This window comes from Primulina tabacum, chromosome 10 (genome assembly GCF_025594145.1).
Source record: "Primulina tabacum isolate GXHZ01 chromosome 10, ASM2559414v2, whole genome shotgun sequence".
NCBI lineage: Eukaryota > Viridiplantae > Streptophyta > Magnoliopsida > Lamiales > Gesneriaceae > Primulina > Primulina tabacum.
Genome location: NC_134559.1, coordinates 2,211,557 through 2,233,438, shown reverse-complemented (window position 1 = coordinate 2,233,438; position 21,882 = coordinate 2,211,557). Strand labels below are relative to the sequence as shown.

The following is a 21,882-nucleotide window of genomic DNA, read 5'->3' as shown; positions in this document are numbered from 1 at the left end:
ATGGGTTTTTCGAAGAGCCATCAAGTTGATTCGGGTAAAGAATCCGACAGCCAGAAATGGGTTCTCGCAGGAATCTCGATCTGGGCACCGCTGAAATCGATATCGACCAAGCGCAGCGATGGACATGAAGCAGAGGAAGAAGAAGGCGCGTGTTCCACAACCCCGACGGCTCGTGAGTCGAAGATACCGCAGAGACTTCCCTGCCCTCCGGCACCCAGGAAGCGCCGCCCCACTTCACGGTGCCACTTGAACGGAAATAGAGAATTCTTCAATCCTCCCGACTTGGAATCGGTATTCATCTGCCACGCTGAGAGAGCCAATTGAGTTGAGGATTAGTATGGTTTGCTTGCTAAAGATCATTAGTCTCATCTCAAAGCCAAAGAATCCAAATTGAAGTTGTAATATTACTAGGTTTTTCTCCTTGGATGATGATGATTTCTTCTTACTGTTTGGCAAATGTTGTCTGAGTCGATTAGTTGCAGTTTTTCAGCTTTGATAAGATATTTCGATGTACGCATACAATGGAACCTAGTTACTTACTTATCAGTCTGATTTGTCCTTCAAATTAGCTCCAATCCACTTGATTTGTTGTCATTAAATACAAATTTTTAAAAATCATATCGAATGATTTGAACTATTTAAATTCGTGAAAACCACAAATTTCATGTTTCCATATGCTTAAATTGTCAAAATTTTAAAAAATATGCGAAAATCAAGCGCGAGTTCCACGCAATTCCTCTCCAAAGGCTTAACAAAAGATTCATAAATTTTGTTCCAAGTTTAAGAAGTTCAATCCTCTTCAAATTGGCAAATTTTAATTGATAGTATTCATTAAAAAAAATTGAACTATAATATTTTGATTTCTTGGCCACCAAGTACCAACAGTGTCTTTTATTTTGGAGTGGGGGCCCCCACGAATATATGATGAATGCAGTCAAGTTCCTCGTAATTGTGGTAATGAAAAGGACAAGCACTTGCATAATTGAGCTCTATTAAAATAGAATCCAATGTAGGGTTCTTATGACTTCAAAGACACTGCCCCCCACCACATGACATGATTCTTGGTGATAAAAGTCTATTGGAACTATTCTACCTGACAAATTCCAATATTTTTTTTAAAAAATATGCAGATTTATTTTTGTGCTTGCAATCAGACAAAAATAACATGCAGAATGAATATGCTAAGCACTAGGAGAATATACATATATATATATATATATATGATACAGCTAAAATAAATGAGTCACGTAGACTGCCTACGCGAGATCCGACTGATTAGTACACTAGTCCACTTGACACGTAAATGAGCTCACCTAACTGGTAAAAAGATCCACGTAGACAATACACAGTTAATTTGCTGGGCGTCATCTGCATCACGAACACTCGTCAAGTGGGCGTCGGAAGGGTTCCCGACGTAGACACTCCGACTCTCAAGTCAGTAAAGCAGTTCAAAGAAAACTCAGAGAACAAGAGAAATGTTATAAAAATGAGAGCATACACTAAATCGTCCGAAAACTTCTCTATATATAGATTTTTAAGATAATCTAATGGGCTTGGACTTCTGCAAGCATAATCAATATTTTGGACCTCAATAGTGCTAAATTTGATATATTTAATTGATTTGTCAATTAAATTTTGAAAATATTCAAGATTTTTTTTTTAAAAAAAAAAACCCCATGTTAAAAGGCTTGATGATGCATGAATATGTAATCGCTACATTTCGATATACACAAGATAAAATGAATATAATTTTAATGCGAGGCATGTGATCCTATGAACATTTTTCTATTCACTTGAAAGGGAATTTAATTGGTTGGGATTAGTGAAAAAGTTGCTTCTCAATATATTAACAATAGGGCGAGGCTGCCCAACTAAAATCCTTCATATTGATCAATATGTAATATCATTCTATATAGAACAAGTCTTTCCCACATAATATATCATCAACAAATCGATATTATCTGAGTTAAAAAGAATATTATGTTATTTTTATCTTTTGATTTATTATCACATCTTATGATGCAAGAAATTTGTTTTCAAGATATATTTTAAAACGATATTAAAATAATCTCATAAAATTTTTAAAAAAAATTTGTGAAATATCCAGATCTTGGTTGTGCATTTGATTTGAACTAACATGTATCTCATTGGATTCCCATTACAAATAATGAAGAAGATAGGTATCCATTTTTACCTGTTCCCTCGTGGGCAGCAGCTTCGGTTACCAAAAAGTCCTATTTATTTATTTAGCTCAATAATTGTACCCCTTTCTTGTCCTTTTCCCCCTCCGAGATTAAGCAGTAATAAATAACTATAAGTGATGTTGTAATATTCATAAATTAAATGTCATACATTAATATGTGTAATGGCTTCAAAATGATGTTTTCGAGGCCATTTAAATTTATATTACCGATGGTTAATTAAGTGTCTCCATGTAACTATCAATAATTGACATAAATTATTATTATTTTTTTTTGGTTTGAACGAAAGGATTTTCATATTTTGGACACAATTTCTAATTCCTTAAAAGCAAAAACTTTGTGTGAGACTGTCTCACATGTCGTATTTTGTGAGACGAATATCTTATTTGGGTCATCCATGAAAAAGTATTATTTTTTATGCTAAGAGTATTACTTTTTATTGTGAATATCGGTACGGTTGACTCGTCTCACAGATAAAGATTTGTGTGACCGTCTCACAATAGACGTACTCTTCCTTAAAACCTAATTGAAGTTTTCATTATAAATTGATAAAATATTTAATCCCAAGATGATGACATCAAACTAATCCTTAAAATATTGAAGTTGTAATAAAATTAATTGTTATGTATATATAATAAGTAACGTTCGATGGATGGACAAACCCATGAGAAAGAATGAAAAATTTATAGAAATTGAAGTGAAAACATTAGACATGCTCACATGGGATGGAAGGAACCTGAAGAATAATAATGCAAACCAGATATCAAAATGACTTGCACTAATCAAATATTCAATTGGTAACCATCGCATCACACATGGGAACAAGGTGTATATGAAATGATTCCGAAACTATCTGGAAAGAGGCTAATTAGATATATTTGCATAACCATCTGCAGATCTTTGAACTGAGATTGACCTTCAATATTCAGCAAATTGCACGTCTACTTGTATGGAAAAGATTTACATCTCCTGCCTCTGTGTTCGCCGCCCCTTATTTGAATCACTCCCGATTGACTCCATCCTTGCTACTCTAATGAGAGTGATCGATCAATCAATCAATTAAACTGGAAATGTCGCAGTTGATTTCCCATAACTTGAGCTTTCAACTTGAATCATGTGTGCATGTGGCCAAAATAAATAATAGTTTCACGAATTCTTGTATAACATGGTATGACTGTCATGATTGTAGAGGCTTCATTATCAATAATCAAGTTTATCAATGAAATTACACAGATTACATTCGGTTCATTTGGCAAGAGCCTTGGCATCATCTCTGTGAGAACAATTAGTCCATCACGAAATTTGTCGACTTTTCCATCAAGATAAGAGCTGAAATATACCCGAAGGCGTACACCAGTTGTGAGGGTATCATCTAAATGTACAGCTCTTCCGAAGGTTGTGCGCACCTAGATTCCAGCTTTAGTTCTTTGTTGTCGCAGCATGAGTAACGTTCTGCAGGGGCAAGGTTTTTCAATCCAGTCAAGGAGCATGAAGCAATCCCAGAAATTCCCAATAATGAATAAACCATGTTCCTTGTGAAAGATTTAATTTTGAAAGTTTCTACAATGCCTTTATTGTTGAGGCCTTAAGTGCAACTTATAAGCCTGTATTTCCATGGGAGAGATAATGACGTGTCCTTCCTGTGCACCACTTCCAAATTGCTCGCTGTAGCCAAGTATATCGGTGTTTTCATGTTAAAGATTCAGAGAAGTGGATTTTGCATTCGAAACTGTAAAACCGTTGAACATGTCGATAGATTGGCTCATCGGCTATAGATGAAAACCGTGACCTCCCTTTCCGATAATATGAAGAATCCCAGTGCCGCCTCTGCAAAACAAGCACAAATTGGGCTCTTCAAGGGGCTGTTGAGAGAATTTTGAAGGCTGGGGAACCTTAAAATTCACAATATGCAACTCACACGGCACGGAAGCCACCAAGGGAGAAGAGGATCTAGGGGGTGGCTGCGCAGATATTGCTTCAGCTTTTTTCGCGATAAATATTTGTAATGGGCAGTTCAAGTGTGCACCAACCAGATGAGATAGAAGAGGATTCAAGGGACGAGGATTCAAGGTGGGATTTGCAGATAAAGATGTGTTGGACTCCAGGAGGATGTGGAAAAGAACATTCATGGGACGATTATCCATCACTCCTTGGCCCAGACCACGGTCATCATCTCTCTAACCAGTCGACAATCAAGCATGATCTCCAACCACCCATTTTCTAAGCTACCCACACCCAAGGATTGCCTAGTATGAACAGAGAAGCGTTCTCCATTTGAGCTTACCATGAATGCAAGAGAGGGCATTGGATAGTAATTTCCTTGCAAAGGTATCTTGTCATAAGTTTCCCTACGACTCATTTGAAATCCGTTGAGATCAGAGTAAAAGATTCTATTGTTATCAACATTTGTCTTATATCTAGCTATCAGTTCCTTATCATCAAACTCATGCCCAGTAAGTTCAACATGATAATCTTTCTCAATAACAAATACCTGTTATGAATTTTCACAATTATATACACGGGTACTATGGGATACTGGGGGATTTATCCCCCGATGTCCTTGGAGAAGAAAAAACTTCCTGCACCAAATGCCCTTCTGAAACCACCATCTGTCCACCAGCAAGGCAGATAGGCTCAGCATTACCATTTGGTTTAAAGAGGTAGGCTCCACTCCCGGTGCTAGAGTACATACCTAGTTCTTCATCAATAACAGTTAGGTGACCATCCTCACGACTTATTTTCTGCAGCTGACCGTAGCTCGCATTAAAGAAGAGGGTCTGATGTTGATTGCTGATTTCAACTAAGTCACTTTCTAAATCACTACAGGCATATGGAGTGGGGCAAGATAGCTGCTTGTGTAAAGTGAAAATTCTAACCCTTGCTGGTTTGGCCTTCTCACATCCCACAAATCCGTTGGCAATATATATAATATGTCTGTAACCCCATGGCAGGGACATAAGCTTTCCAGTAAAGACGATGCCTTGCCGTAAATATCCTGTTAGTATCGTGATGCAGTTCAGGAGAGATCTGACTCTTGACATACGTCCAGTTTGAGTCCAAAACTGTAGCATCAGGTTTTTCCACAACCACCATCACAACCTCATTTGTTATTTGCTCCAGTGGGTTAAAAATGACATCAGTCTGCGGAGTTCCTTCATGAGCACCGATTGCTCTATGCACAGGTTGTGCATCATATTTAGATCTTGTTTGTGCAGGCTCAAAGTGAGCTGGGTTTTGATCATTCTTTTCATGGCGGATTCCGAACAGAATTTCAGTAGCCTTGGACATAAAAATGTGTAGGTCTTGTAAACCCAGATGCATCCGTGTCCCGTAGTCTTCAACCACATGGTCCTTAGCCGTACCAGTCATTCCATCATGATGCTGAAACAGAGCCAAGTTCCGTCTAGCAGCTGTCAGCTTATACGAAAACCCAGTAGGTAATTTTTCACATTGTACTCGCTGGCAATATCCCAAAAGAAAAGCCATCATCATTTCTGCTCTGCGAAGTGTTTACTCCAGTATTCGGTCAACACTCAACAGCCTTGAAGAAAGGCCTGGAGACATAATAGCCACCCCAATAATCATTTTTCCTATCTGCGTAGGTGAAGAAATCTCCTGAAAGAGAAGGAAAGCCTCCGGTCTCACCAGAGCCAATTTCGTCAGTGTGAATAATTTATTCGATTAGCCTCACTTAGCAGGCTGCTGAAATAGTCATCCAAAGTACCAAATTTTGCCTCCGCATTCAAGCTAGGATCATATTAATATAATCAAATAACATTTCATAATTCCTGAATTGAGCTTCAGCCTCATCAATACTGATGTAGCGGAAATCATCACCAAGGGGAACAAGGAGCGTGTTTGTACGGTAAAGAGTTGATTTCTTTCTATACTGATCCAATAATTTAAGTGCCATCTCCTTGGCATTTTCCCGGTCAGTCTCCACGGGCGTTTTCCCCAGGGGCAACGCTCATAGACAAAACCACGCATTCGAGCAAAGTCAAATTGACAACAAACAGCAGGTTCCGGCCCAATATCATAAGAATAGAAGTGCATCATGTGAACAAAAATATCAGTTGTTTCTTCAGCATTCCAACTCTGCCGCCATACAAACTCCAAATTCTCGTGCCACGCCAGTTCCTTTTAGGAATTTCTAGACTTTGAGAGAACAAGCTCCCTGAGAATCCAGGAAAAATGTAGCCATGATATTGTATAAACACAGCAAATAAATGTTTTTACAATTCAACGAGCATCATAAATTAGAAGCATGAAACATCAAAGTATTACAAATCCCCATATAGAGAAAGCTCAAGTCATAAAGTACACGAAACGAAGTGCAAAAACATGCAGTATGACAAGAGAATGAGAAGTAACTGAAACTCCTACGTATCACAGAAAAAAAAAAGGGAGTATTACCTAATCATTCATCACACATCCACCTCCGACAATTTCTAGCTGTCCATTCCTCACTAAATTGATGAAGGATTCTCTTTTAGCATCTGAAGCATCTCTCCACCATCTTTCTAAGTAAGGCATCTCTTCCCATATAAACTTCATCCGATTATCCTACAAGTTTACAACTTCCATCAGTAAATTATTACATTTTAAACCTCAAAACCCTCAAGTTTCATGATTATTTCATCCTATAATTCTGCTCATCAAACTAAAAAACGAGCAGTACATAACCTCTCTTAACAGCAAGAAAAGTTGACACGGATTTTCCTCAGTTCCAAAAGCTATAGCTTTTATAAGAAGTTAACAGTACAGAAACCATATCAGACCCAATCACAACATACAATAATGCCGGTTTATCAGTTAAGACGAGCTGTTTTAACCTTAAAAAGCGTTTAAACTGTAGTATCGAGAATGTGCCTCGACTGCCGATCGTAATACTCCTCAACAGTGAGCTTCCATCCAGGATGATCGTGTGTATGCGGTACCACAGATGTTAAATTTTATAAATAATATGGATCAAAATACTTTTCCATTCCTTTAAATTTTTAAATATATTTTATTTATATAACGCTAATTTATCTTTGAAAAAATTTACAAAGATTTTCTTATTTGTCTACTTATTTCAAAACACTTCATTAATTAAAAAATTTTGTTGTGATCATATTATTTGAATCAAGTTTGGTAAATGGTAACAGATATCTGAGTAGGTCTTTTGTGAGACGATCTCATGAATCTTTATCTGTGATACGGGTCAATCCTACCGATATTCACAATAAAGAGTAGTATTCTTAACATAAAAAGTAATATTTTTTCACGGATGACCCAAATAAGAGATCTGTCTCACAAAATACGATCCGTGAGACCGTCTCACACAAAATTTTGCCTAGATATAAGTAGATCTTTTGTGAAACGGTCTCACGAATCTTTATTAATAAGAAAACTATTTTTTAATAAAAAAATTTGTTATGCAGTTTTGATTATCTATGTCGTCAAATTTCAATTTTGTCATCTTATGATTTTTATAAAATTTTAAATGTATTGATGCGACATTTACATGATTTTTATATGACATTTTTAGTATAAAAAATAATAATTAAAACTATAAAAAATGAAATATACAGAAATTAGTCTAATATAGAAAACCAAAATGGGAAAGAATTAAAACCAAAATTGGCGGTTTCCATAAATAAATTAATACAAATGCAATTGAAGACTGGTTTGGCGTACAAAATAGAAATGCAGCCAAACACGGCATTACTATGTAATCGTGGAGTATAAGATCGCAGCCCGCCACTGCGTCCAGATTCGTGACGTTTCCTGTTGGATTTCCTCAGCTTGTCTCTTAGACCCGAAACGGCCCTCAGATCCGACCCATTTCGATTCGTGCAAGCCCTCTCTTTGTCTCAGGTGATGAAACCCTTTTTCCATCCGCTGACCATGTCCTCTATTTTTCTTCGATTTTTATGCACAGGCGTGCTAGTCCTTTTCGTTCTTTTTCGATTTCGTATTTCTGGGATCGGCGAGAAAATATTAGATCTGCGTAGTTCATGATTAATCATCACTGCCCTTTTGCTTCCGTTTACATTTTTTATGGTTTGGAGTGATGCCTTCTGACGAAAGTTTTAATTTTATAACCATAATTTGGGAATTATCTAAAGAAGGGCTTGTGAGTGTGTGGTTAATTTTAACCATTAGATTAAAATAAATTATATTAATTTTTGCGAGAGAATTGAAGTTATCGTTGTGATTGTCGAAATCAGCGAAATCACGTCAATAGATTGCTGATTTAAGAACAACGGGACCTAATTTAGCTAAATTGAGTTTGATGTATAGCGGAGAGCTCATTGGCTCAGTTTTTACCAATTGAAATTATGCGCGCCTTCGGGTGGGTTGGACCAGTGGAGGAAGTAGAGTCGACCTGAAATGAAAATATATTCAAATTTAAATTTCTTATGTATTTTTCTATACAAGTTCGTTTTCCCGGAAAATTAATTAAGCAGATCCTTGACTTATAATTCAAGGTCTTGTCTTTCACATTTGCTTTGCTTGTTATTTCTCCAATATGTTAGATTTCATTGTAACATTTTAGTTCCTATCTTGTTTTGTGATGGTCGGGAGATGTGCTTAATGTTTACAAATAGCTTTGCTGGAAAAAGATATCATATGAATTCGAATGACAAGGAGTTTTTTTCCCTCTAATCAATGGCTTTTTAATATGAACATTACAGGAGTTGATTGCACAGTGAGCACAGATTCAAGAAACTGAGAATAGGCTGTCAACAAAATGCCTGCACAGAAGATAGAAACAGGTCATAATGATGTTGTTCATGATGTTTCCATGGATTACTATGGGAAACGTGTGGCAACAGCATCATCTGATGCCACTATTAAGATAATTGGTATCAGCAATAACTCGACATCTCAACATATGGCTACCTTGAGCGGGCATCAAGGGCCCGTCTGGCAGGTTTCTTGGGCACACCCCAAGTTTGGTTCGATTCTAGCTTCCTGTTCTTATGACGGTAAAATCATCATCTGGAAGGAAGGTAATCAGAATGATTGGTTTCAGTCTCATGTCTTCATGGACCACAAATCATCTATCAATTCCATTGCTTGGGCGCCCCACGAGCTTGGACTCTGCTTGGCATGTGGTTCCTCCGATGGTAATATTTGTGTCTACACAGCTCAATCAGATGGTAGTTGGGAAACTACGAGAATAGACCAAGCCCACCCTGTGGGGGTGACTGCTGTTTGTTGGGCTCCTTCAATGGCCCCTGGTGCATTAGTTGGATCGGGACTGCTGGATCCTGTTCAGAAGCTGGCTTCTGGTGGCTGTGATAATACTGTGAAAGTGTGGAAACTATACAGCGGTAACTGGAAAATGGACTGTTTCCCGGCTCTGCAAATGCACTCAGATTGGGTGAGAGACGTCGCATGGGCACCAAATTTGGGGCTTCCAAAGTCCACAATAGCGAGTGCTTCTCAGGACGGAAAGGTTGTCATTTGGACTGTGGCAAAGGAAGGTGATCAATGGGAGGGTAAAGTATTAAAAGACTTCAAGGCACCGGTTTGGAGGGTTTCGTGGTCTCTGACTGGGAACTTGTTGGCCGTGGCAGCTGGGGACAACAATGTTACACTGTGGAAAGAAGCCGTTGACGGAGAGTGGCAAGAGGTCACCACAGTTGATCAATAGAATACAGGTTTTTTAAGTTGTTAAAAGGGAATTAGAGTGTCTCATTTGCTTGTCGATCTACGCTTCTGGATTTTGTCGATGACCATTTTATTTTCCAAAGTTTTTAATATACCATAACTTCTTGTTCAATCTTTTTGTCTGTATGCGTTGAACATTTTTTTCTGATTTAATTTAGCGTTTTTCGAGAATACATTTCACAATGTGCACGAAGATGAATGGGAAAATACAACAAAAACACGTGGTTTTGTTTTATAAATAGAAAACATTTCTATACAGATAGGGTAAAAATATATCGAATATAATGTTAGAACGTGCTGACTCCCTTAATTTTTTTACTATTTTTTGTAACATATCAAATCTAAAAAAATAATTTAATATATTAAAACCATTATATAATAGTTTGTGAAATCAAAAGAAATTAGATTGAATATAATACTTGCGCAGAAGAGCACGAAATGGGAAAATTATTAAAAAGGACACAATAATTTGTTCTATTTTTCCAAACTGTTATCTACTTTAAATGCCATATCTTTTAAATAAACGAAAAAAATGATATGCACCCTCATATGTTATGAATAAAAATATACATAGATATATAATTTGAAACCTAGAATAGAGGTGTAGAAGCTAAAGGCCTGCTAAGGGAGATCTGTGTACAAAGCAGCCCCTCTGAAACAATGTTACATCCAAAAAAAGATTACCTCATTTAGTTAAAAAAAACCGTCCTTACTAATAAGCTCACAACAAACAAATAAAACATAGAACCGGTCAACTCAAAAAAAGAAGGGAAAAAAAACATAGAAAGGCTGAAGGGGTAAAATTCTCTGAAACAAGAATGTTTCAGACATAAGCAGGAATTGAACTGTGAAATCTACACACATACATGATCAATAAAAACATGTTATTAAAGATCTTAACATAAGAGATTCTGCTATACCATTTCACCTCACCCAATCGGTATTCGCTACATAATCTAGCAGAACATAGCTGCAAGAAAACTTCATTATCTAGACAGAACAACAAACATCTTTTGGCCCCGCTGAACCCCGGCAAAATAAAATAAAAACAGGACTCTAACTTAACAACGCTTGACATAATATATGTACAGAGATGGCGAATGTACCATTGACTTGCGCCTACAAGGTAATAGCATGATCCCGAGCAACTCGAAACTATAAAGGTTATTTGATTTGTTGAGAAGTGAATGGATAAAAATGGCTGGATAAATGCCTTCCAAGGGCAGACTGCGCACCTAAGAACTCTACAAAAGAGAACGAGATATGATGTTATTTTAGCTTAGACTTGTAGTTTAAAAGGAAGGAAAACCGCTTACATGCTTGTATATAACGGCCTTGGAAAAAGGACTGACAAATTCATATAGAGGCTGCCAGATATTGGTGAAACCGTTTCACCCGTTGCTGGTTCTTCAGGGAATATGTTCCTGCCGGTGTGTTTTTCCTTCTGCGTCCCAAACGAATAAAGAAGTCCTCGGTGTCAAGGACGTAAAAGATCTGAAAGCGTGATATGTGATTAGATGTAGAAGAAATACCCACAAATAAATGGACCATCAGATATTAAACAAGATTTAGTGAACCACGTTTAATCTAAGAATTGATTGCTTTGCTCGAAAATAATCTGAAGTCACCAAGTCCAAGACCCAGACAGGTACTGATATTTGAGTAAAGAATTTTTTGTAACAGCATATTGTTGAAACGGGTGAAATTTGAATGGAAGAAAGATAGTGAACAAAGTAACACAATTCAATTTAAACTTACTTCAAAAACGAATGTCTACACACAAGTGATAAATGCCCCAGAGATAATAAATGTCTCGCACACAAGTGATAAATGCCCCAGAGATAATATGTCTCGTCAATCTCTTAGTTTAGATTATGATCATCATATTTTTTAGTGTGCTAGAAAATATCTTGGATATAATTCCTAAATCCTAATAAGACATAAACATGCTTTCAATGATTTATCAAAATCTGAATTCAAATCTTATCCTAGCATATCATTTTCCATCATGGAAAAATAGAAGTTTACCGCAGAACAAAAAACATCATGGAGCAACCAGTTTAAAGCTAAACGAGCGTCCTTGTAACCAACCAAAAGTTGAGAAAAGAGAATGTTTATCCTCCACGAAACTAATAAATTGAAGATTCCACATCCGAAAAGGAATTCGATTTTACCTTAAATAAATATAACTATGTCGATTCTAGACAAAGTGAAACAATATAACTAACAAGGTAAAAAGCATCACGGAATATACTGAACTGGAAAAGATTCCTAAATTACATTAAAATAAATGGTAGGAAAGCCTTGTGAAAAGGCAGGAGGGGGTGGGGGTGCACATGTGATACATTGAATCTGTGCCTAAACTAGATTGATGAGAAACAGACCTTCGACGAGGCCGCTGACATCTTACATTCCAACCCATTCATGATCAAAACTTTTCCTGTGGCCATAAATAGAGCGGTAGATTCTTCAAGATTGGCATACTTGCGCATATTCCTGCACACCAAACAAGCAGGTCTTGTATTAAATTACATAATTCCCAATAGTTCCAAACTTGATCTCTGTATATATTTTGTAATTTCTCCTCTAATTGATCAGACTAACGGTAATAACCATAATAATAGTAACAAAATCGACGCGTAGCATCCCTTCCTTTTTTACCCACATCAATCAAGCCCCATAATAAAACTAAATCCAGGGATTGGCAATAGCATCAGGATGCCGTTTAACTAGTCAAGTTTCCTAGTACGACACCCCAAAATTTGTTCCAAAAGTCAGTAGAGAGATATTATTATCAAACTACTCCTTCTGAGGTAAAAAAATCCTTCCAAATTTAAAACTACAATTTATGGTCATAACTGCCATTTAAACTTCCATGAATAAATGCATTAAATCTGTTAAGTGACGGACTAATTCAAATGTGACGTTGGTTTCAAGTTTATTTTCGTCTAACGTACATACGTCTTCCAAACTGAGAAAATAGACCCAAAACTTGTTACGTTATAGGTGATGTCTTCTGATCGAGTTTACGCTGACAATGTTGTAATTTCATGTTATAAAGTTTTAGGAAACAAAATATCAAAAGATAAGTGATTAACATAGGTCCACATTACAGCAGACGTGTCCCATGACCCTCTTCCTGAATGTATTTTCTCTCAAGTTTAGTAAAATAATATCAGTGTCAACATACAAATTCTTATTGATTTCTATAAAAAGAAGCACCACTATCGTTCAAGTCGCGTGACTTGGAATTGGAACTCATATCAATACCTCTTCAGCATAATCGCAGATGATTCCTTTTTTCCTCGATCAACAGAAAGATAATCATTACGGAGATAAGTTGAAAAACTAGGATCCACTGAGACAGCGATGACTTCAGACTTCTCACTTCCATCATCCATCAGTTGTATAGATAAACGGGTAGGATTTGATGACTACAACAGAAAGATAACAGCTAAGCATCCAAGCAAAATTTTCAGAAACCTCGAAACCATATGAATAAAAGTAACTTGATACAAAGTGCGAGGAAACATACACATTCAAGCCTGTATACATTCTCATCGTGCAAAAAAATTCGGACATTTTCATAATAAACTGAATCGACGTACTTCTCTGGCTTCCTAGATTTCTCATATTCATACAATTGAAGCAGCTTGATATCCACTTCATCACTCGAAACAGTTTGGAGCTGCAGAAGGAACACAGTATCCAAAAGCAAACTGTGAAATTTGAACTCAATTGCAAAGAAGGTAAACCAAAATTTAATGAGAATACCTGTTTGACCAACTTATATATCAACTTATCCAAGGTAAAGAGCACATATGACTGGTTTCCAATCAGTGATCGACAATCATCTTCAAATTTAGTATTATCAGAGGACCCATCGAGTAACCTAAACAACGCACTCATGAACCTGCATTTGAATTTAAGAGGTATCAATACAAAGCAACATATCTTCCAAGTCTTTCAAAAACTAAAATACGCTGCTACTAAACAACCTCGAGTAGGGATCAATACTCGCATCCTTCGTGTTTCTCCATTTGGATTCGCCAGATAGTGAATTCACCTTAGCTGATAATATTCTTTCATACAATGTCTGGAAGCAAAGAATAGAAAAGTCAAATAATCAAAACGTGACCCATTAATCAACATATATGTTATATTGGTTAAATAGATATAACATACAAGGGGCGAAGAGATTTCCGAGAGAATTTCAATTGTAACAAGATAAACCAAACAGAAAAGGCTTTAACTGTACCTCATGCAGCCTGAAAAGCACATAAAAGGTGTCATTTCCATAAAAGATCCGTCGATCCTTTTTCTCCTCACCCACCGATGGCCAAGCAACACGCTTTGACAAAGGCTTACAACTCCGCAAGAAATGTTCAGACTGTGACACAGATGCACCATCACCTCCAATATAGTGAGCTTCGCTAGTATTCTCCGCCTCACCTTCACTCTCCACTTTGCCATCAATGTCATCAGGTTCCCCATCATCCTCTTCCTCGTGCTCTTCTCGTGAACACTCATCAGCAGCGGACTCACTACCTGAAACATCTTCTCCTGTCTCAGAAACATTCTCACTGTCCTCATCATCAGCGTCAGCATCATTTTCACCGGCAGCATCTGGGCAAATTTCTTCATGATGGCCTGTTTGACCTTGGGCCCTGTCATTGCCATGATTTTTATCAGGCAAGGCTTGTGAGCAACCATCCTGATAGGCGTCAAAATTGTCTTCAAAATCACCATTTGGAGACAGCTCTCCCTCTTCTTTCTCATTTTTACCAGGGTCAACAGAATCCTCATTATAACTAACAAGTCTGGTGCCCTTTGTGGACACCCCATTTGTCAGTTGATTCAATCTTGATGTCTCCCCACCCAGTTGTACCTATGGAGGCATGAACATGTCCAGTCAAAACAGAAAAGACAAGCCAAGATGAACTACTAGACACATCCTTCTCCGAAATTTAGACACAAAAATCGTGGTGCCTTAAAATTTGGAAAAAACAATGAAGCAAGAACAAGAACATGGAGTAACAAAGAAAAAAAATACAGAGTAAAATAAATGAACTATTCTTGTTCAACTTAAAGAGTTCTGACATGTCAAGAAACTCACATATGGTGTATCTTCTGCATTAGGCTTGGGGATATTGTCTTCCTCAATTGGATCATTATGTGTTTGCAAAGAATTTGCAGAGCGACCTTGTATTTCAAAATAAATCTTAATTAATAACAGTAATAAAGCAAAAAGGCATACAGTGTAATTACAAAAGATGTGGAGGTTAAGACCAACAATGGCATCAACAATTAGCTACCAGAAAAATAGTACAGACACCAAATTATTAGTAAAAACAGAAGTTTTATCATTTAAGCACAATACCATGATTAGCATCTGATCCAAATGTGACAGCTACATCAGGATTTGTCAGTCTTTCACCAGAAACCACAGGTAGTCCCTCTTTTGCAAGGGAATCGACATTTGAGACACCGGTCCTGCTGAAATTCACTCTGTGTGTTGAAGTAGAAGGACTACCATTGCAGATAGGCTTCGGTTGCTTCAAGGTTGTGGCAGTACCATCGGCATTTGGACTTCCTTCACTTTCTACAGTGTTTGTCCAGGTATTTTTCATGCTTCGACGCTTAGAGACACCATCGTCTTCATTAACATCAGAACCAAGAGGGCGGGAGTGAATACCTAGCATCGGCTCAAGAAAAGTGGTCCAGAATCTCAAAACTTTATTGAATAGCTCTTTTGTGGAGCAGATCTCTTCGCACGAGTACTTAATAATTTTATAGACATCTTCATGAATTTCAGAATCAGCATAATCAAATTCAAGGTCTGGAATGATAGAGTGCCTATTTCCAGCGGCAACACTAAGTAGCAGATCATCTTCTTTCTGTCTCTTCTCCTTGATTTCTTTGATTTCAGCCACTAATGCTGTCAGTTAAAAGCATAAAAGGAAAAATGAGGATCGGATCACAAATTGAAAGCGACACCAGGTTAACCGTATTAATTTTCCATGATATCTGATGTGTATTTCATGCAGAAGACAGGATCAGAACACCAAGAGGATATCAAAAAATATTCTAAAAGATGAGGCACGCGCAAGATTCAGAGACAGCTACAATAGATTGTAAACCCCGTTCGCTTACATTTTGTGCCCAAGTTCTTTGAATCTTGTTGCTTGAAATAGAAACTGCGGTGATCAAGAGATTTGTAATGGTTTTTAGAATATATCTCAGCCCAAACTTTATTAAAATCTGAACGGCACTTCGTCCACTCCTCCTGCTTCTGCTTGAGGCGGGTCAGGATTACCGACAACGAAAGAGATGGATTTCTACGCAAAATATCCATCACATCAAGACCATGGTCACCATATAGGCGTTCAATACATCTTAAATTCAGTGCTGCACGAAACAAGCAATAGAACACAACTCAGCAGCAATATACATATCCATTTTCAGGTAAACAAAAGAACACGTGAACAATTTTCAACATCAGTTCAAATCCGAGAGTCTACAATGCAGACCTGTGAAATGGTCCTCAACACGTATGGGACCATCTGAACCAATTGAATTATTATTAATGCCATTCAAAAGTTCCTCTGCACGCTTGGCAGTTGAACTGACCGACTCCAACAACATGTCAAGCTCAAATCTGAAACATCAAGAAACAAACCCCAAATGTCAAATCTGATATCAGCAAAATTCTTAGACATATCCAGAGGAAAACTCTAAGAAATAGGTAAATGGAGAAGACCACAAAATCAAAATCTACAATTCAATTTATAAAATGTAAACATGGCACGATAATGCAAAAGTTCGTTCCTTTCATGAACCGACAAGATATCCATCAGCATAAGAGACCAATAAAGAAATAGTTTCACAAAGGAATCAAAGTTTATCGATAAAACAGAGATATTTTCCATTTTCCGTTGACAATAGGGATTACTGTCCAATATGAGAGAAAACAAGATATTGAGAATGTATATTACCTATCATCTTCGCACCTAAACAGGCTTTCTTCATACTGGTTTCTGCGCATGTGTTTAAAGGAGTAATCCTCGCTACCAGAGGTCACAGACACCCAATGATCGTTTAAAACTAGTGCACCAAGCTCTGACCTCTGACTAGCTAAAGCTATCGGATACTGCAAAGAAATTTTTTAGACAAAAAATAGTTTCATGAACTTTAATATGTTTCATTACATCAACAAGTGAGTGTCGCATTGATAGACACAAAGATAGGTACGATTGGTGGACAACATAGCAAAACTATAAATATATATATATATATATATATATATATATATATAATAACCAGAAGATAAGATTATAAGTAAATCAATATTCTTACATCGTCAGGAAGAAGCCTATAACTGGGAGAACAACTTCGACAATCAGAAAGGTCAAGTTCTTGAATGGACTTTCCCCAGTATTTTAGATTGTATCTTTCCTTCTCTTTCCCGCTTTCCACTTCACGCCTTTGTTCTTTCTCTTTGTCCTCTATTTTCAAGGCTTTTGAGGAATTTCCTTCGGTCCATAATGTTTCTGGAACAAATAAAGCTCCATTGCTAAACTATACAACCATAAACTGAATACTGAATGGCTGCTTATAGTCCAGAGACTTTTTGTCATGCAAGTCAGGAAGGGGAGGTCGTATATTCCACTTAAGCAGAAGCACAGACAGATATATAAATGCTCTAAACAATAATATATGGTGGAAGGAAATGCATACTTTTGCTCATAACACCAGCAAGAAATCCATCTGCAAAACACACTACCAATAAGAACATACAATTATTCAATAAATAATACAAATCAACCCAAGTGAAGTTCGACAATTACCAATTCTCTCGCACTGTTCGAAAAATTCATTAAATCCCTCCATAAGGTCAGGAAATTTTCCAAGTAAATCAGCAACCTGAAAGCACATATGTAAGAGCCGGACAGAGTAATATATTCACACATTCCAAACAAATTTAAGGGGCGGAGAGGACATCGGAAGTGTTAAGAACTTTTATAAAGCACTTATGAAAGTAGGATATAGAGAAAATTAGGGGAGTAGATAAGAGAACCTCTGAAAAAAAACAACTAATTAAGCAAGTGATGCGATCTCTAAACTCTGATATCCAAAATCTGCGTAATTGTGAAATGTGGTCATAGATTGCATACCAAACCCTGCAACTCCTTCCTTGTAATGATTTCTGTGCTGTAAATGTGAAGACATTTCAGGAATGCCTGGTAATCATCTTCGCTGCCAAGCCTCTCTTTAACTTTTTCACAGAAAGTGAACTCTTGACTGTACATACCTGGAAAAATCAAACAAAGTTATGCCAAGTTAGATTCATGTTTCATTTCCCAAAACAAAAACACAAGTCATCACCTTTTAAATCTTTGTACCAAAAATATATATAATAGTTTGTATACTTTCCAACATAACCCTTACACTTGGTTTATATCTTCACCACTCACCAAAAGTTCTCTACTCTTATATTATATTTTTAAAAAAATAATATAATTTAAAATTTTAAAATATCTACTCGTTTACACAAATATCAACTCAAATATAACACTAATGTTTACCAAACAAAATATTACATGATTCGATATGCACAATAAAAACTGTTTCCTAAGAAAATAATACGAAACAATCTTTTTATCTCCTAAACTATTTCCTAATATTTCCTAAAATATTATAGAAAACAAAATGCGTGTTAAATGTTGAAAAGTTTTGTTTCTTGTTATGTTGAAAATGCTAAGATGTATTGTTAACAGAAATACAGTGCAAAAAGACAAATCATAGAGGAAGATTTATTCGCTTTCTTTAACTAGTTCCCTCTTTAACTTGAATTTCCCTTTTATTCTTGATTCTTGAAAAAATTTACTGCTAAGCATGTCGTGCATCACACTCAATTATCACTTGATGTACTAATATTCAGTAGTATCACCAATTCTTTTGACAGAGAGATTGTCCTATGATGACCATTGTTCATATGAAATCAAACAAAAACAAACTTTCAATAAATAAAATAAAAACAGGGGATTTGATAACTCACTTTTCAATGCATCTTTGTCATCATAGGATGCGAGATTTGAGTTTCCTCCAAAATCTCCAACTTTCTTAGCAGATTTCCTTTTGTCAGAGAGCCGCTGCATGCTGATGTCTCCATTGTTTTCATTTTCAGGGTCTCTGTCTTCTTGATCCCGATTTCTTTTATCCTTGTTCTCCTTGTCTATGTGCTTCTTCTGATCCTTATGCAACTTCACAACTGTCTTTTCATCACCCATATCTGGACGCTCAACACTAAGATCACGTTCTCCATGGGGGCTAATGATCCGATCCCGTTGTGGTCGTTGCTGGAAGTTTGTGGGGCATAATTTTCAGTTGGCACCGAGTGTAAAAGAAGACGGCAGTATTGCAAAAATACATGTCAAAAAACGAGACCTTATCCATGAGAGAATGTCTCATTGCGGGCATGGCAGAGCTCCTCTCGTCATAACGGTGAAAGGGACGGCCAAAAGATGCATGTGGAGCAGATGCAGTAGCAGAAGAATCTGGAAGAAATCTAGTGAACTCGTCAAGGAGATCTGGTTGGTCATTAAAAAGAGCTGCAACCTGCAAGGGCATTTATTACACCTTAATTGTCATGAACACCTGAACGATAAAAGTTGTCGCACAAATGAACATAAATTTATCAGTTTATATCATTTCAACCAACTCTGTCACAATTAAAACACATACCTCTTGGTAGACCTCAGTGATACCCTTGTGCTCTTTTCGGTACATATTCAAAATGTCTAGGAAAGACTTATAAACATGGTCATCATTTTGAAAACGTTTCTGTGGAAAAAAATGCAAAAAAAAAAAATAATTAGAAACAAAATCTATAACAGTAATCATCACAAGAGTAATTAGAAATTTAACCTTAATCTTATTAACAAAACTAATGGCCTCTTCAAATTCAACTGTCCTTTTTGGTGGAGCCTCTTCCTCATCGGTGAGTGTAATTTCGTAACCCTTAGGCAAGAAGGTGTTAAACCCAAGAATCAGATTTGGATGCCCGTTGAACAATTCCTTCACCCGAGCTATAACACCAGCAGTATCAATTCTGCATAACAATGAGCTCAATATCATTAGGATTCTAAACTACATAATCGAGCAGATTTAAGGAAGATCCATCTACCTTTGAGCCTTGAAATCCTTCATAACATCAAGGAACCTATCATATTTTTCCCTCTGATCTTGGAACATATCCTTAACTTCCTTCAGATAGGTTAATGCATCGTTGGTGGTAAGTTTTTGTGTGCTACCAGAAGCAACTCCCATAGTACTACCATCACCTACAGTAACGGCACCACCACCACCACCAATTCCGATGACTCCGCTGCCGCCGCCGCCGCCTCCTCCTCCGCCTCCACCTACTACGCCAATAGAAGCATGTGGAGGCCCATACCTATATCACAGAAGAAAAGGTAAAACTTTAAGTTAAGATCATCCACAATGAGGGAAACAATTTATGGCATAATTAAGAAAACAATAAAGCATCTTGGATTTCTCCGTTGTGTTCATTAAAAATATCTTATCATTTCACAATTTTAACACTGCCGACATTTTCCTGCTGTGCTACTATCATTCGTGTAACATTGTAGGAATGCAGCCAAAACACAATTAACAATTATGAATCCTGGTTCTCTCTGTTCTGTCCCATAAAAACTTATTATCCGTTCACAGTTATAACACTATCAACATTTAAAACCTAGGATTTGTCGGCATTTGTAACGAAGCCCCATCAATAGAATCTTTGAATGCAACCAAAAACACAATTAATAGACTAAGCCGCTACGCAAAACAAACAAATCAGTAACGGCCAGAGACTCGAAAAGGGAAACAAAATATCAACCCATGCAAACTAAGAACTTACCAATAATGGTATTTACAAAGATTCAATTTTTATCCCTATTACAGCCTACCTACCCTCAACATCTAGCAACCCTTGACAAAACCAAATCTTAACCCAATCCTTCTTTCTTTCCCGTTTCTTTTTATTACTGCTACCAAGAATGCGACCAGATCAAAATCCTGAAACCTAATAATTCCGATCAATTTTTTTAAAACCAAATTCACTTCAAATCTCAGTCATGACACAAATCGACAGTCTTCCCACACGTAAAAATTTGAGCAAAACCTCAGAACGAAGAATCCCACATAATAAAGACAAGAATTAGACGTAATTCACAAAAAAAGTAACGAAAAAAAACGAGCAATTCAAAATATTTACGAACCGATGAAAAAGAAAAAACTTACGATTCTGCCCGAGAAGACGGGCCAAATGGGCGCGGGTTCACATACACCTCATCTCTCAATCGCTTCATCTGTCTGTAAAAAAACACAGAAAACACAAGGTGTAAAGGAAATTTCACCTCCACGTCAGGAATAACTGAGGTGGAAAATGGAAACCAGGATCAAAGAGTGCAAATAAACATATCCCTCCAGTAAAACACTGACCTTAGACTCCCTTCCCTTCGATGAGAGGAAAAAGATGACAAAAGCGCACAGATCTAATCTAACAAACCAAAAAATTAAAGAAACCAGTTAAATTGTCCGGATCAAATAACAGTTCAAATCAAGAAACCGCTTCTTGATTATTCCTCCTCCTCTCTTTCCCGTTATCTTCGAGTTCTCTCTCTCTTTAACGTAGGAGGAACAACATAAACTGGAGCACCGAGCACGAGAAGAAACCATACGAAAAGGTTAATGAAAAGGAAGCGACGTGAAAATATTTTTGCCAAGTTTTATACGAACTGTGTTTTAATATGAAGAAACCAGATGTTTTATATTTTAAGAGTGGAGGAACTGAGGTTTCTTCTTGGCTTTGTGGATTTTCAAATGTTTGGGCTAACTTCTTATTTAAGGGCCCAAGTTTATTTAATTAGGGTTTATTAATTTTTCAAATCTTTTCACACCTTCCAAACTAAAAATAAACATGATTTTAAAATATATTTATTACACAATAAAA

General features: G+C 36.9%; 3 protein-coding genes and 1 pseudogene across 4 annotated transcripts; 2 read left to right on the top strand and 2 right to left on the bottom strand.

The window, feature by feature from the left end:
• Positions 1-324, top strand: LOC142505997 (cyclin-dependent protein kinase inhibitor SMR6-like). The gene has a single exon (XM_075619138.1). It carries the CDS (start codon positions 1-3, stop codon positions 322-324), a length of 324 nt encoding a protein of 107 aa, XP_075475253.1.
• A 2,863-nt stretch (positions 325-3,187) lies between these two features.
• On the bottom strand, positions 3,188-6,755 carry LOC142505996 (alpha-mannosidase 2-like; annotated as a pseudogene).
• Positions 6,756-8,937: 2,182 nt separating this feature from the next.
• Positions 8,938-9,975, top strand: LOC142505449 (protein transport protein SEC13 homolog B-like). The gene has a single exon (XM_075618432.1). The coding sequence runs from the start codon at positions 8,938-8,940 to the stop codon at positions 9,844-9,846; it is 909 nt and encodes a 302-aa protein (XP_075474547.1). The 3' UTR covers positions 9,847-9,975.
• Positions 9,976-10,703: 728 nt separating this feature from the next.
• On the bottom strand, positions 10,704-21,684 carry LOC142506019 (paired amphipathic helix protein Sin3-like 2). 2 transcript variants are annotated; one of them, XM_075619154.1, is made up of 24 exons: positions 21,372-21,684; positions 21,171-21,242; positions 20,050-20,319; positions 19,791-19,974; positions 19,608-19,706; positions 19,311-19,481; positions 18,922-19,222; positions 18,038-18,174; positions 17,711-17,786; positions 17,601-17,630; positions 17,220-17,413; positions 16,859-17,013; positions 16,394-16,521; positions 16,017-16,271; positions 15,244-15,801; positions 14,980-15,065; positions 14,122-14,751; positions 13,862-13,959; positions 13,638-13,776; positions 13,399-13,551; positions 13,134-13,297; positions 12,248-12,359; positions 11,180-11,357; positions 10,704-11,107 (listed from the first exon to the last, which is right to left on the bottom strand). In XM_075619154.1, the coding sequence occupies exons 2-23, from the start codon at positions 21,236-21,238 to the stop codon at positions 11,220-11,222; spliced, it is 4,146 nt and encodes a 1,381-aa protein (XP_075475269.1). In that variant the 5' UTR covers positions 21,239-21,242; positions 21,372-21,684; the 3' UTR covers positions 10,704-11,107; positions 11,180-11,219. The 2 variants fall into 2 exon arrangements, with proteins under 2 accessions (XP_075475269.1, XP_075475270.1); XM_075619155.1 differs by having other exon boundaries at positions 11,216-11,357.
• Between the last annotated feature and the right edge of the window lie 198 nt (positions 21,685-21,882).

Excerpts from the sequence above, each read along its gene's own strand:
- LOC142506019 (XM_075619154.1), bottom strand. The coding sequence starts at position 21,238 with ATGAAGCGATTGAGAGATGAGGTGTATGTGAACCCGCGCCCATTTGGC. Across the intron at positions 14,752-14,979 it reads ATGCAGAAGATACACCATAT|GTACAACTGGGTGGGGAGAC; the intron begins GTGAGTTTCTTG and ends ATGCCTCCATAG. Across the intron at positions 11,358-12,247 it reads TGTCAGCGGCCTCGTCGAAG|ATCTTTTACGTCCTTGACAC; the intron begins GTCTGTTTCTCA and ends TCACGCTTTCAG.
- LOC142505997 (XM_075619138.1), top strand. The coding sequence starts at position 1 with ATGGGTTTTTCGAAGAGCCATCAAGTTGATTCGGGTAAAGAATCCGAC.
- LOC142505449 (XM_075618432.1), top strand. The coding sequence starts at position 8,938 with ATGCCTGCACAGAAGATAGAAACAGGTCATAATGATGTTGTTCATGAT.